Consider the following 15,735-nt stretch of genomic DNA (forward strand, 5'->3'; position numbering starts at 1 on the left):
TAAAGTGATTCTTCTTCGAAGGTCACCTAGAAGTTAATCTTGACTGTATTTAGCAATGTTCACAATACATTTTTGTGCAAGCAAATAAATTTTCATGTCATTAAAACATGTATTGCAGGAAAACATCAAAAGGTATAAACTCAAAAGTCATCACTCATAGATTTCAAAAATACTCCTTTTCTATGCACGTATGTATATGTATATTCTTTCATTCACATACACATATACACATAGATCATAGTTCCTGTAATGTGCATTAGAAAGAAATTAATGCAACAAATTCATAATTTTCCTGGTATTTGAAATAGTTAATAGATATTAATGTTAAAGGAAATATTTTAATTTCAAAAAAATATGTTGGAATCCTTTCCTTTTTGAGATCTGAAAATATATGTTATTTATAAGAACAAACCCCTAATTTTTTAGCCAAGTCAGTTTTCAACATAGTAACTTGTCCTATTCCCACTTAAAATTTACATTATAATCAGTACATTATACTTCTCTTGTGTCTCTTCATTTTTAATGAAGACTTCAAATGAAGTCTTTTAATTTTTAATATTATAAACAACACAGCTGTATCATGTAGACTTTGGAAATCATTTTGAAATCAATACAGGAAAAAATATAACCATTAATGAATAAAAAGCACCACTTCTCTGTAAGCCTTTCAAAGCATGCTGATAATAGGTCTGAGTTTTCAAAAACAAACAATGAGTTAAAACCTGATGTTTCTCAAGCAGAAATACAGTCTGTCTATTGATTAAGTGCAGAACTTCCAGTGACTTGAGGATGATATGTTTAGAGTCTGCTTTCTTCCTTGCATTTCAATTTTTCAATTCTTCCTCATCTGAAAAAAGGCCTAAACCAGCTGCAGTTGAAAAATAATGTTCCACATAAAAAGAAAAGTAGTAAATCTGTCCATTTTTAGATTTAGTGAACTATCAGTCCTCACACCACATGGGACTTGCCAAAACCAAAGAAACATGCATACATGGTTGCTTCTATAAATAAACAAATAGGAGAAGCAAGTGAGGGATACACACACCTACAACTCTCTTTCAAAGGTGCAAGCAGATATGAACAGGTGATTAATAAATGTATCCTGGAAATTAGAAGACTCTCATTTTCCACATTGAAAAAGATTTTCGAACTCCCTCCTAATAGAAGCTAGAAAGGCAAAAGATCTGACTTTTTATGTGGTGCCTGATAAGTTAATAAATGGTTTGAAGAATATGCCTGCCAGCTATTCCAGAGCACCGCATGTGACCCCGATTTCCCTTTGGGTTCTATATTCCTATATTTAAACCCAAATATTTAAACAAATACTTGCATTTTCTTAAAACAAGCCTGTACTGCTTAAAAGCAAGTCATCTGTTTGTCAGTGGCTTTGACGACCACCAGTTTTCATGTTTTAAAATAGGCTATGCCCAATCTATACATGTATAAAGCCTTACATGCATTTGTTAGTTAAAGGCAATGGTAAAACTATTTTAGAAGCATGACTTACTCTTTTTACAAAAAAGGTCTCTCTTCTGGTGGTTTAGCTTAGGAAAACACAGTAATATTCCTCCTACTTCTGTAACTCATTTATTAAAAAGCTGACTGGGTATGTTCCATCCTTATTTTCAAACATTATTCCTTCTGTCTTGAAACTGATTTCTCTTTTCTGTATTATCTATCTTCCACAGGGACAGTGCTAAATCTTTATAAGCTACAACAAACTTTAAAATATGACCTCACCATTTAAGCCACATAGACATAACACCTAAAGAATAGAGATGTAAAATCAAGACAATAATATTTCACAGGAAGAATAATAAAGAAGATAATTTGTAAAGAAGGAATTAGCACATGCCTTCCATAAGATATACTTTGCTTATTACTGGACGAATTTTTATCCCATAGGCAACACAATAATTAGAAAGACTTATCTTTTATAGAGCAGCTTTGCATTTAAACTAATCAATAGAAATCCATCTCATCTCATAAATGTAGAAGTGATACTTCAGACCTACCTGTATTTATAAAATTAGATACGCCTTCAATAAGAAATGAAATTGAATCCTTTGGCACAAAAGCTTTTCACTAGAGCAGGATGAAACCTGTAAAAATATTTCTCAGTGGTGTGGATTTAGTCATCAAAATGAAGAACTGCTTTCTGAACCCAGTCTTCCTTTTGTCACAGATCTCCCCAAAAGGGCTAATGCTAAAGGCTACGTCTTAATGGGGCTCAGGTGTTCCTTTGGCTACTCACAGATCAAGCATGGTGAATTTTCTTCACTATTTTACTGGTTCAGAGTATATTGAATTTTACTGTTTGTTATTATTTCCTATATTAAAAGAAAAATCTTTAGATGAAAGAATTTGTTATCTGGCTTAAACCCCAACAGCTACAGCCTTACTTTTCCTTCAAATCCCACCTGAATGCCCACCTAGGTTATGACTACTGCAAAAATTAGCTTAGTGCTCACAACATGGCAGCCCGCAAGCTGCCACTTTTCAGTGCACTCCCATTTTTTCCTTCTCCTGTCTTCTCCATTTTCAATACCAATCAAAAGGTAAAGGGCTACAATTCTCATGAACAAAGTGTCAACTATTCCTCTGCAAATGTGCCATCTAACCAGCTCCTCCTATTTCACCTCTTTCTCTAGTCAGACTTCACCACAGGGATTCTCTCTTTTCTCTACCTCAACTGTGGTCAGAAATATGAAGTGTGAAAGCAATGTGGGCCTTTGAAGCCAACTTTATATACCTATGTATGTAGGTATACACACACACACACATGCCCACGTATATACACTCCTGCTTCTTCTGAAGATGGCTAGTAGTTCTACAGTCTTGACGTGCAGAATCACAATCCTGTCTGCTTCTACCTACAGCAACTTCAGGCCCTGCTGTCCTAGTTAGGTAAAAGGAACTTCTTAATTGCAAGTCTCTCTTAACTGTCCTTTTTAGTACTTCTGCTCATTCACATGAACTATGTTTAGCACAAAAGCCTTTCCTTGGAACAAAATGAAACCAACAAAAAATATGAGTCTCCATTTGATCAGCTTCCAAAATCACAGAATCATAGAATGGTTGGGGTTGGAAGGGACCTTATACATCATCCAGTTCCACTCCCCCTGCCATGGCCAGGGAACCTTCCACTAGCCCAGGTTGCTCAAACCCCCATCCAACCTGGCCAGGAACACTTCCAGGGATGGGGCACCCAGTGTCTCATGACCCTCACAGTAAAGTAAAAACGATGAGGCTCAACATTTTTATCAAGTCTCCATGACATGAAACCAGTCTTACCGCTGAGTTTTTTTACTTCTTTCAAGTTCTTTTCAATATTTAAACAACATATTAAGAATAATTATTTAGCTCAAAAGGTTTTCCTAGTGCTCATTAAATGAGTGAGAGTCCAAATGAAAAAACAATCTTTCACATTTCAGCTGAGCTCATTGTAGCAAAATTAGTGATTTCTTCTGGAAACTATATAAATTAAAAATATAGAGCAGAAAAGCCCAGGGAGGGAACTCTTCCAGAATTAGTAGCCCAGGACAACTGCCAGTAAATATACAGATTTTAAAAAGCTAAATTCAGCAGTGGGATTTAGAGAGGCAGCGTACTGAAGGACAAATGAGCAGCATGTAATGTTAGCTGAATAACTGTGCTTTTCCCAACATCAGTCATAGGACTTTCTTGAAACTGGTAAAATATTAGGACCGTTCCCTCTTTCTGGCTGTCGTCTTTTCCAGCTCAGATCTTGTCTTGATTGTTAAATTGCACAGATACAATCAAATACAAATTAGGTAGACCGCCACTCCAGCACAAACAGGCATGATAATAACATTCAAAATCTTGAAAAAAAGTGAAGATACTGTTAGCAAGATGAAAGAATGTACCAAAGCACTTTGGCAGGTAGGGAAAAAGAAGTCTCACACAGTGCTTGAAATTAGAAGTGGAATGTATTGGTTGCTCATCTGTATTAAAAGGCAGCTGCCTGCTTTGTTTTGTTTTTATCATTGTACTGTGATTGGGGAAATTCTGCTACTTCTGTCTCGCTGAATTGTGAATTCTGATTAGAATCACAACATGAACATCTGGAATAGGAAGCCTTTTTTCCCTGCCACTGCCTGAGAGGTGCTGGCTTAAGAATCAAAGGCACTGCCAAAGCTTAAAAAATTGAAAACTTGACTGAAACTGAATTTACTCATGAAATTAAAAGGGTACAGGACACCTAGGAAACACAGATGGTAAGGGAGCAAGAGATTCCAGAAATATATGTAAGGCAGCATAATGGAGTTTGAGGACATGACAACAAATATTTAAAGCCTGAAAAATACTCTCTGAGGGAATGAAAATTAAAATGCGTAATTTCTAAGAGCAAAAAGAGTTCCCTCCACGAAAAATGGAGAAAAAAACATCTTGTAGCTCCTACAAGTGAAATGCTAAGCAAATATTAGATCGGCTAAGGATGTGCACAGGTGGCTGCCCACTATCACAGCTTCCACGGCCTCCATCAACTTCCCCATCTCAGGTGGGCTGGAACAGAACTGATGCCCTCTTCTCTGTACCACCAGAGGGAAGATACTCATCCTCCGGCCTCACCGCAAGGGCTGTGCTCTTCCTGCCACTACCCAGCCTGGCCTCTACAAGAATAGCTAATTTATTGCTTCCTGAGTTCTCTTTTTCCCACTCCGCCCCCCATCTTCAGCCTATTTAGAAAGAATGTCGATTTAAAATATACAAAAACAATGAAACAACCCCCCCACCACCACCACTGTTACAAAAAGGCATGGCATATACTTGGTAACAGACAAGCAATAAAAATGCAGCTACAGGAAAAAAGGTATAGGTATTAAAAAGGTGTAAACAAACCTAACACTCTAAACATATAAACTTTTAACTTTTATTCTCTTTAACTCTCTTGCTTTCTCATATTTGTATCTTCCTAATTGCACCTGAATTATTTTCCATTATAAGAGATTTTTTAAAAGCAACTGAAATACTGAAAAATAACCTTCATTTGAATAATTTTAGTACTATGGTACTTTTCTTCCTTTCACTTTATCCTTCATAATCTTTTGAATGCAAATGGAAATACTCATTGTGCTTTGTCACATTTTTTATATTGGCAATCACTGCACAAGTCAAATGTATTATGGACTTTCCCTCCAAAAACATTAATCTTGAGATTTTCAGGCCACAGACAACAAAACACACTGCATCTGCTTCATTCTGAAATGTCAAATGACATACCATAAATATGACTGCAAAATTAATAAAAATACAGTGGGACATGGATTTAACTATTGGTTTGTCAGACAAAGTCAGGAATGTGCTGTGCTTTGGAATATATTGGAAATAGTATTTGGTCAAAAAATCAGTTATCATTCAACATTCATAATCCGTACAGAAAGCATAAATATTATTGCATTTGTCATTTACACACTCGGTTGCCAGCTGAGCATGTGTACAGAGAATATTCAAATGGAAGGTTAAAAGCAAACAAATCAATACATACATGAAAATAATCCTCCCTCTTAATCACTTATATTTGTTAAAAATCACTCAAAGCATAAAATAATGACCATCAACACTGCAGGAAACAAACTTGGAGATGTTCATGTGAATGCTGAGTATTACTGCACAGCCCATAATGCAACAGTTGGGATAGTGCCACATTCAGTCCTTATGGGGTCTGATGGAAAAGAAACTCAGTGGAGGCTGCCCAAGTGGAAATTTAATACAGCTATGTAGTTCCTCTACTTTATACCTGATGTTGCACACATATTTTAGGTGAAAAATGTACTACAAAAAGAATGAGGGTCACCAACTTTTCCTATGACATTTTAGCTAGGAGCCAAACTCGCAGTGGGATACTGTAATCTTTCATTCAGCAAAGATTTTTTTAGTAAACCCTTCATATACATAAGACTTAAGCTGCATTTAAAGGCTTCTACTTCAAACTCAGTTCCACAGCCATCCTAAATTTGGCAGACTAGGGATACTTTCTACATCATTCCTTAAATTCCTGTAAAGACCTCTCCCACTTACAGCAGCAGCTTCTGCTTGAAACTCCAACAAGGTCTCTTTCTTTGCATGTTGGATTTATAAATATAGACTTTTTACTTGGCAAAATGAAAACAAATAAAAAAATAAACAGTGAATGGATTAGTTTTTTGAAAACATTGTATGTACCTTTGCTCCTCTCTCTTCTTCTCCCCAGGTTCACTAAAAACTTTAAATTCTGGTAGTCATACAGCTGAAACACACTTCCAATGCAAATTTCTCAAACTCCTCAACCACTGAGGTTCAAGGAGGACTACTTGCTATACTTAAAAAAACCCAGTAAATAGCTTGTTTTTCTTAACTAGAACACTTCTATTAGAAGAATATACTGACGACTTCCCATGTGGATCATTCATTTATTCACAGGGACAACAGTAAATGAAATCACTTTGCAAAGTTACTTGACTTCCAGTGTATAAGAAAAGTATTTCAATCAATCCACTGCCCAAATATATTGACAGAAGCACATAGGTCACAGACACAAATATTGAAAAAGGGTAGATTCAAGCAAAACCTTATTAAAATCTCGTTTTAGACTAAGTTATAGAACAAATGTAAGGGGAAAAACCCAATGGCTTTTTCTGAGAAGTCATACACATAGTGTGATAGGTTATAAACTCCTTTTCCTAATTCACTGTCTTGAAGAGATACCTCTCAAATACACAGAGGAGGAAGGATGGAGAATTACCACCAAGTTATTTCTCTAACTTTCCTGTAGAGACCACCTGGTTTGTCACAGTATCACTCTGTTTTCTACAACAAATACACAGTTCAACACCCATGGGGGTTCCACATCTGTCATGCCATAGTACTGTGATTTCTGTTGCTATTTTGAAGTAGAACACTCTCCAGTGCTATTGTTCAATGTCTTAGCACACATTTCACAACACAGAGATGATTGTGAACAAAACCACAAATAAGGCCTGTGCTAATTAAAGTAAGAGTGAGAATTTGTTTCATTCTATAACAGGTGACCAATCTAGAAGCACCTATAACAGCTGACATCAGCTGTATTCTCCTCTCATCATTAGTATCAGGATGCCCACCAAGTACGGACCAATTAGGTCTTCATTATTCACTCTACTATTTCTCAAACATATTTTTGAGTAACAATCCCATGCAGTTTAATTTCAAACTAGTACGAGTGCATCTTTCCTTTTACAAAAACTGAGAACTGTTTGTATCATTAAAATTTTTAAAATATGTGAAAAATAACCACTGGATTTTTACAAATGAAACCAACATAGAAATAAATACAGCTAAAACGTTAGTGCCCATTTTTTAAATTACAGGGTTTGAATTGTGCAAGATGGATAAATTTGCACATGCATATGGTCTAACTTTGTTGAGCTCTGACCAGTCTTTTATACCTGTCCTAACTATATTCCAGTTTATGAATGAAAGGTTCATATTAAAAAGTCAAAGTGACAAAGTGAGGAGAAAGATTATTTTTCATTGTCTGCTAATGCTCTGCTCTGTAGAGTAATACATCAAATTATCCCAACTGAACACTTGTTGAGCCTGTGGTCTTCAATATAAAATATTTGCCCACATTTACCTCCTGTAAAGACTTCTCTTTTTCTAAAGTTTCCGAGAAAGCTAAGGCAAATTAAAAGAAGAGGACATAATATGACACGTTCTTAAGATTTTTTCATTTATTTTGGAGTCATGTTTCCCACAGATGAGGAAGAATAATTTCCTTTGATTGCTTTGTTTCAGGCACAGTGCTAAAGATTTGTGATTTTATCCCTCTCGTTTTTTTTTTAAATGTCAATTTCTGAAATTATACGATTACGCATACATTTCTATTAATTTAAGAGGCTATTTCTAGCACTTAAGAGCCTGTAAATACGAAGTGTAAAGGAACAAAGTGAAAAGTCACATAGAAAGAATTCAAGCTTCTAAATTCTTTTTTTTCTTTTAAACTCAGTTTCGTGAAGTGCTGTTCATGAATCTTAACTTTTTGGTTGCCAAAACTATAATCAGCAGCAGCTGCATAAAGCATGGTTGTGACAGCTGCTGGAAAGTCCCTACAAAAGTCATGTCCCGTGTTCAGCCACTTGACTTCCATCCATGTAGTGATCCAAATGGGGTAAAGAGACAAGAAATACATGACATCTAACAGCTCCGACTGTGTAAGCATCCAATAATCTGTTGAGTGTTACAGCAGACAGTACTGTACTCTCTGATGGATATTCTCCTCCAAGACTGATCATAATGATTTATTAACTCATCTGTGGGCCTTGCTAACTGGAATGAAGGACACAAGTAGTTCTACTTTTCTTTAAATGTTAAATGACGTGTCAAAGGATGACATTTGTACAGCTGGTTGCTCTTTCAAAACCCAATATTCTGCGATACCTGTTCACTGAGAGTTTGCCATACAGAAGAATTGCAGGATTGTGTAAACAATTAGGAGTTTTCAAGTGTACTGCTTTCTAACAGCAATATTTTTAGTCATGTCAAAGAAGAGCTATTTGGAGTACTAAATGTAAAAACACCATTCCAGCAGAACTCAGTATTATTAAACAATGGATTTATATTGTTGTAAATTTTCATGTTCACTTTAGTAAAAAATGCCGATAATGAAAAAAGCCTAATCCAGAAAACACTAGATTTCTTTATTCCATTTCTTTTTCCATCTCAAATCAACACTTTGCACCTTCATAGAAGAGATAAGGGCACAAATGGATAAAATGAATAGTAACACATTGGCAACTGATATACAGTCAAGAACCGGATGATATAGTTGAACCAATTATTGATCTGTAAGACCAATGTCTGTAGTAAAGAAATTAGTGGGAACCGTAAGCGCAGAACTAGGAGGCATGTGGGTAGTATGACAGACAAGGGAAGAGTCAAAGTGGCCTTTATAAAGAAGGGTGTTGGCTCACAAAGCTACTCAAGATCTTTGAAGGGATCACCAAGGCTGCAGACAGAGGGGATCTGTTTTATATAATTATTTGGATTGTGGAAATTTTAATGTTTAAAGAAACAATCAGCCACAGGGTAAAAGGGAGTGTCCCTGCATGAATTAAAAAATTGGCTCAATAAAATAGTAGGTTATTGACTACTTCACAGTGACTGGCAGCTACCAGTGGAGATCTGCAGAGGTTTGTTCAGGGTGCATGCTGTTCAATGCAGCCTTTTGGTAACAGGCGCTGGGCAGTGAAGCAACAAAGGTTTTTGATGGTACTTTGTTATCCAGGATAACAGAAGCCTTCTCACAAGATCTACAAGAAGGTCCTTACAAGATCTAGTGACCACTCACTAAAAATAACAAATGACACGTAACATAGAAATCTAAAGGACTTTGAGTAAGATCCTGGAATTAAGATAGATATTGCCAAGAAAACATAACTTGATGGTTAATTTGGCTGTCAAAGAAAACAAAATATTAAGCATTATTAGAAAAGGACCAGGGCACATAACTTTGTACATCACCCATGGTTCTTCACAAATGCATAGATATGTGCTTCTTCCAACTTTAATAACTATTTAGTTCTTGTTCCCACCAAAATACAATAAAATGGGCATGACTGGGAGAGGGTTAAATGTGGATGTTAGATGTATCTATGTTTCCAAAAGGAGAATGGATAAATTGACAAAAGAGAAGCATCAATATAAATGTCTAAAATAAAAGTATTGCCACTCTAACATGCTACAAAATGATATGATTTTGTTTTTTTGAGGGGGAGCAACTGATGGAAAATTTAGCTCTATGAAGAATAGAGACATTTTGACAAAATAACATTTTAACTAGAAATTCATTGAGGTGAATATTAATGACGACATAGTTCCAGTGATTCTCTAAAATGTTTTGTCACTTGCACTCTTTTAATTGCCTTACTCTCTCAAAAAGTTACCAGGTAAATACAGTGGTGGTTTTCTGGTATTTCAGATATGGGCTCAATTACGAGTGACTGTTGGGATTCACATATTTGAACATGCCAAGGCAAATGTTTCTCTATTGCAAAATAAAGTATATATTTAAACAATATTCTTCAAATTAAATTATATAATACTTTTCAACTTCCCTAGACTCAGATGATGAGCCATAGTTGGAGATGTCTTATTATAGGAAAAGCAAGTCTGGTAAATTACATGATTTGGTAAGGAATACTGGGGAAAATAATACTTCTGGATTTTCTCCCCAATGATTTCTGTGTCTTAAATCAGATCTTAAATACTTAGAAAAACGTGTTAAATATTAACTTCAATGTTGAAAAAGTGATTACTGGATATATATTTTTCTCTGCAGGAGAGCTGCCAGTGTGTTCTTATTTGAAAATGAACATTTCTTGCTGGCAATCTAATGTGTGAATTTCTTTCACAGCATTAAAACATACCTGTTTTCCACATATTTTGTTTTAAAATTATTTTTCCCCCCCTCCTGAAAAAATCCCAGTACTTGTAATCTCAAAACATGACGTGATCAGGCCCCATCATCAAATAAAATAATTTAGATGGCATTAAAATTAATACCACGAGACCTACCTTTTCTGCTAACAATTCTCTGATCTTGCTTGCCTGGAGACGAAATTTCATTAACTGTGACTCCAGAGTTAAACATCTTTCCTTCCAGTTTACAGTATCCTCTGGCTCTGAAAGTTCAGCCATATTTATGCTGGAAAAAGAAAGGGAAAAATCCCCATGTCAAAGTGAGTCTGTATTTAATGCCCGAGTTTTTTAATATACATGCTAACTTATTTTATACAAATGTCAACAATGCTGCCCAATTTTGTACATGCACAGCTTCATAAAACTTAGTAAAAGTGCATCAGTCTACAAAGGCCCTTATCATAACTGGGAGATTTCTGAAATCTGTGTTGATAATATTTAGGTTTATCATAATTTAATTTCTTCAATCACTTTGGAGCTGCAATATGTTTTCCTTGATAAGCAGAGATACATCACGCATTTTAATCTTCAGTTTCTGTATATATCCTTGCTCACATAGAAGACGCTTGTGAAGAACTGAGCTTTTGCTAAGAAAATGCCTTCTATAGGTGTAGCTATTTGTGAGTAGCACATTTGGTTTTATGTAAGCTTAATGTTTGGCAGATGAGTCTTCAAAAAGTGTTCTAAAATCCTTATGCTTAATCAAATTGCCTTCACAATTTAATATCTTTAATGAGATGCAAGGGGGAGTTCATGGTTCCAAATGCAAAGGCAGGTGAGCAAATGGTCCCTAATGGATACCCCATGTGAAAAACCACCCCTTTACATTAGCTGTGCCAGATCTCAGGACATCCTGGTCCATGCATGTTTCAGGTTCAAATCTGTGCTTTTATCTACATGTAACGGCTCATTGAAACTAATCTCAGTGCCCTTTTGGACAAGCACTGCTGGAAAAATTATTCAGGATGACAGCTGGCTCATCATGGTTTGAGTCTGAGAGGCCAAGAAAATCATCTGTGTGTAAGCAGAAGGACTGGGCTTTGTTATATTCCAACTATTTGTAGACAGCTTAATAAAGAGTAAGTGGATGGCTGAATGTAACCATTCAGGCCAGGAAGTTCCCCTGAGAGCCAAGGTCCTGGCCTTTGCAGAGCTCTGAACACCTATGTTGGGCTATGGAAATAAAGCTTGAACACCCCCAGAGTATTCAATCTATCTCTGAAATAACAGACAAATGTCAAAACAGCATTCAGTGAAAGGCAGCTGGAAGATCACAGAATCCAAAAAATTACCAGTCAAAGGGATCTGCTGCATGTTTGTCACCTATGTCACGGAGAACGGGACACTGACAAGGGTAGGCAAGTAGCCACTCTTTTCAGTATAATGAAAGAGGCTGGCACTGGACAATTGTGCGTAATATAGAACCCTCTACCGCAAGTCCTGACGCAGCACGGATTAATAAGCAATGTCTTTGAGAGTCCCTCTCCCCAAGACTACTCCAGTTCTCCAGAAGCCTTTGTTCCAGCACTCCCCTTCCTCCCAAAGTCAGAGGAGGCAGCCCCAGTTTCCCTCCTTCCCCAAAGAGGGGGGAACTCCTCAGCTGGTGGCAAAGAACCTAATGATTTATCTTTTCCACTGTTCCTGGCACCAGGAAGAAAAAAGGAAAAGGCAAAGCATCACAAGACAGATCAAAGTCACGAGCAGGATTCCAAAAAGTGCTTAACTTTTCCGATACATTAATATTTTCCAGTTATCTTCTAAATTTCCCATGTCTCAGATTATTCTGAAGTTCATCATAGCCAAACAGGTAAAAAACTCTGTCTCAAAACTTTCTTTCCTTTCACATATCCTAATTTCCTTATCTCCTCTATTCCGTATCTTACGTTAGAAGGAAAACAAGGAAAGAACTGACTAAGGTTTGTCAGTTTTTCACCACGAGCACTTGTCTGAAAGAAACTGCTCCATTCTTTATTCCCTCTTCCTCTTGGTCCTAGCAGGCTATCATTCAAGCTGTTAAGCCTGAGGTTACAACCATCCCTATTCAGGAATCCCCTACTCAGGAATCCCCATGGAATTGCCCGGATTTAAGCACATTATTAAAACAGTTTCCTGAGCCGATCCTACAATAGCTGAATTCTAAACTTTAAGCACACAAGCATTTCAACTGCAACACTCATAGGTGAGTGGTGTCTTTTACCACTTCTTTACCACTTCTCCCATCTTTTAAGCTTGGCAGAAAACTCCCCCGGCTGTCAGAGAACCAGGTTGCTCACCGATGTCCTGTCCCTAATCCTCGCTCCTCTCTCCGTGTGCAGAGTCCCCACGATCAAGGAGGGAAGGTGGCATTTCCAAGCAGCAGCTTCTCCTACTTTGCAGAGGAAGCTGAAGTTCCATCCAGATTAATCTGGACAGACAGCCTGAATTCTGCTCTCCTAAGTAACGAGGAATGGCAATTTCCTATTAGACTGTCTATTTAGGATTTTTAATAATGTTTTTCTTTTGACTAATCACAGCTACATAAGACAGAGATGAACTCAGCTAACATCTGGTTAACAGTAGGATCTTTCAGTGTTTGTGGTAGTGAAAACACAAACAGATCAAGTAGTGAAAGAATTTTTGCTTTTTGGTAGGGCACAATATTACAGGGTGGAGTTAAAAATGTTCATCTCTCAACAGACAAAACATTTGAGTAGATGGGATTTCTGGCACTGAATAATGCCTCCAGACAAGTAGTTTCTCAATGTCCAAGCTAATTAATATTCCACTGCATAAACATTACAGATAAAAAGTTTGAAAATAACTCTTTTTATTGTGGTTTGTTTGTTAGAGATTATAATAATTTACTTCATATTTTCCAACAAGCCAATGGGTTCTGGAAATATTTACAGGCACATAATACACTGTTTACAATTGCGGAGTGAATGATCTTATTTTGAATCAATGACTTCCTGTTTCTTGTTTGATTCCCCAAGGGAGGAAAAAAATGAGTTCATCTCTCTTGGCTTATAGAGTACTCTGAATCAGCACTCAAACCTACGCAGAGTCCGCCCCTTCTTCCTGCTCCAATTCCCACTGCAAAGCCCTCCGTTTTCCCTCAGTCTTTACAAATTAAATCTTTTGAAAAGTAAACTAGAAAAGCGCACATTAAAGCGGTAAGTTCTAATTATGTCATCAAAAATTAATTGAGACAAGTCTGACAAGTCTGGAAAGATTAAATTCATCTTTTTCATTTTTTAAGTTTATAAATCTCTTCATAGGCTTCAAGAAGTCAGAATGTCATATTCTCCCCAAAGGGATTGATACAATTTCCTTTTCTTTGCTGTCTGCTCAGAAATTATCAAAATACATTTCATGGGGGAAGGAGGGAACAATGTTCTAGCTTTTTGAAGCATGTTAAAAAATTTACATATTCCTTATCACACTGTCAGTGTTTTCTTCTGTTTTTAACAAAATGCTGTGTTTAACTAAACACTTCACACTCTGTCCATATGTTCCGTATGTCCTTTCTCTGCTGGAGAAAGCTTGATCAGTCCTTCTGTTTCCATAGCAGTGGGTCTGCACAGTACATGGTGGGCTCCCTACACCATCCTAAAATGTTCACCAGCCCAAATGCATTTGGACCATACCTCTTTCAATTTCAGGCCCCTTTCTCCCACCCTTTTTGCCCAAACTCAGCACTTGCAAATATTTTTGGAGCCATAAAGGTTGGACTGCAGAAGGGAAATGATGAGACACAATGTGGACCTGTTTAGGAATCAAGGAAGTCATTCTCAGGTTTGTCGCTGGCCAGGGCCCTTCCTTATGCTGAAACACTGGTAACTTTATTTTCTACTTGACTCATTTTGCATAATTCTGTGCTCAGACAAACTGTAGCCTAAGCTATTGAAAACCTCCTTCAAAATCTGATTTATGAATGGTTTTTCTGCTGCTTCCTAGCTGCAATGAGGGTGTTGCTTCCCAACACATCAGCCCGGGCTCCCCCACGGCAGCACTGGGTGCAGACCCCCTGGTTCCAGGGGCCAGGCTGCCCCCTCCCAGCCCATGACCCAGCCGCTGCCTGCCGGGCTTCGGGCTCCGCAGGGCCGTGGCCCAGCTGCTTCGCACCACAGGGCGCTGTCACACGCCTGGAGCAAAGCGTTAAAGCACACAAGACCATTTTACATCCCTGTCCTGGCGACCGCAACTTTAAAGGCTGCAGTGTGGCATCGCACTAGGGGTGGACGTTGAATTTTTAAGTGAAATTCCAAAAGCTGACGGCACGGATATGTAAAAAAAGTATCTTAATTCTGCGTGGTTGCTTGGCGGTTGTGTTCTTCTCGCTCTTCTTTTTCGGGGGACGGCAGGGATACAGCAGCGGCACCGCCAGCACGAGGAGAGGAGCCCGGACCCTACGGGACCGAACGGGACCTCAAGCTCCTCAGCCTCGTGCCGCGGGGACACGGCTCGGCGCACCCGCGGAGCGCTGCCCTCAACGCCACCGCCGTGACCTGACACAACGTCACCCTCCACCGTGCCGGCGCCGACTGGCACCGCCCGACGGAGCCCCCCGGGAGCCCGCGCCGGCTGTCCCGCCGCGCCCGCCCCGCCCCGCCGCCGGGGCGCGACACCCCGCGGCGGCGCCCCCGGGGCCGCCCCGCCGGGGAACAGCCGGGGGCCGGCCCGGCCGCTGCCGCCCGCCCGGCGCGGCCCCGCTCGCGAAGGGAGGGAAGGGGGCAACGAAAGGGAGGTCAAACCTGGCGGCCGTGGCTCGCCGCGCCGGGCGCCGTCCGGGCTGTGGGCGCTGCGGGGCCGCGGCTGCCCGCGCCCGCCCGCGCCCCTCGGCGCCCGCCCCACCATCCCCGCGGCGAGCGGCGCGGGCGCCTGAGCGACGGCCGCCACGGCCACTGAGGAGCGGGGGGCCGCCCCCGGCGGGGCGTCCGGGCGGGGCCTGCGCGGCTCGGCGGCGGCCGCGGCGGGGGCCGGTCGGCGCCGGGGGGCCCGTGCCGGGACGCCCGGCCTGGCCCGGGTGTTGGGGCGGGGGGCGCGCTCGGGGGGCCTCTGCCGCGCCGCTTCTAACCCAGACGGCCTCGCCCGGGCGCTGCGGCCCCGACGGCGCGGCGGGCAGAGAGCGCCCGTCGGAGCGCGGAGGGGGCGCTGGCCGGAGCCGCCGGGCTGCCCCCCCGGGGCGCGGCGCGGCCTGGTCGGTGCGGGGATGGGCGGCGGGAGCAGCCGGGAGGGCGCTGCAGGCAGCGGGCCGCACACCGCCCCCGGCAGATGGGCCGGCCAGCCAGCGCCCCT

General features: G+C 40.1%; 1 protein-coding gene across 3 annotated transcripts in view; it reads right to left on the reverse strand.

Annotated features, from left to right (window-relative positions):
• PLEKHH2 (pleckstrin homology, MyTH4 and FERM domain containing H2) overlaps nucleotides 1-15,268 on the reverse strand; it is a 56,977-nt gene extending 41,709 nt beyond the window's left edge. The window contains exons 1-2 of one of the 3 annotated variants that reach the window (XM_040612070.1): nucleotides 15,192-15,268; nucleotides 10,555-10,684 (exon numbers count right to left, since the gene is read on the reverse strand). In XM_040612070.1, coding sequence (XP_040468004.1) covers nucleotides 10,555-10,677 — 123 coding nt within the window. In that variant the 5' untranslated portion in view covers nucleotides 10,678-10,684; nucleotides 15,192-15,268. Of the gene's footprint in view, nucleotides 1-10,554; nucleotides 10,685-12,731; nucleotides 12,893-15,191 lie in introns of those variants that run through there. The other 2 variants (XM_040612069.1, XM_040612071.1) reach the window with 2 other exon arrangements.
• Nucleotides 15,269-15,735: the final 467 nt, after the last annotated feature.

The sequence above is a fragment of the Falco naumanni genome, chromosome 12, assembly GCF_017639655.2.
Source record: "Falco naumanni isolate bFalNau1 chromosome 12, bFalNau1.pat, whole genome shotgun sequence".
Taxonomy (NCBI): domain Eukaryota; kingdom Metazoa; phylum Chordata; class Aves; order Falconiformes; family Falconidae; genus Falco; species Falco naumanni.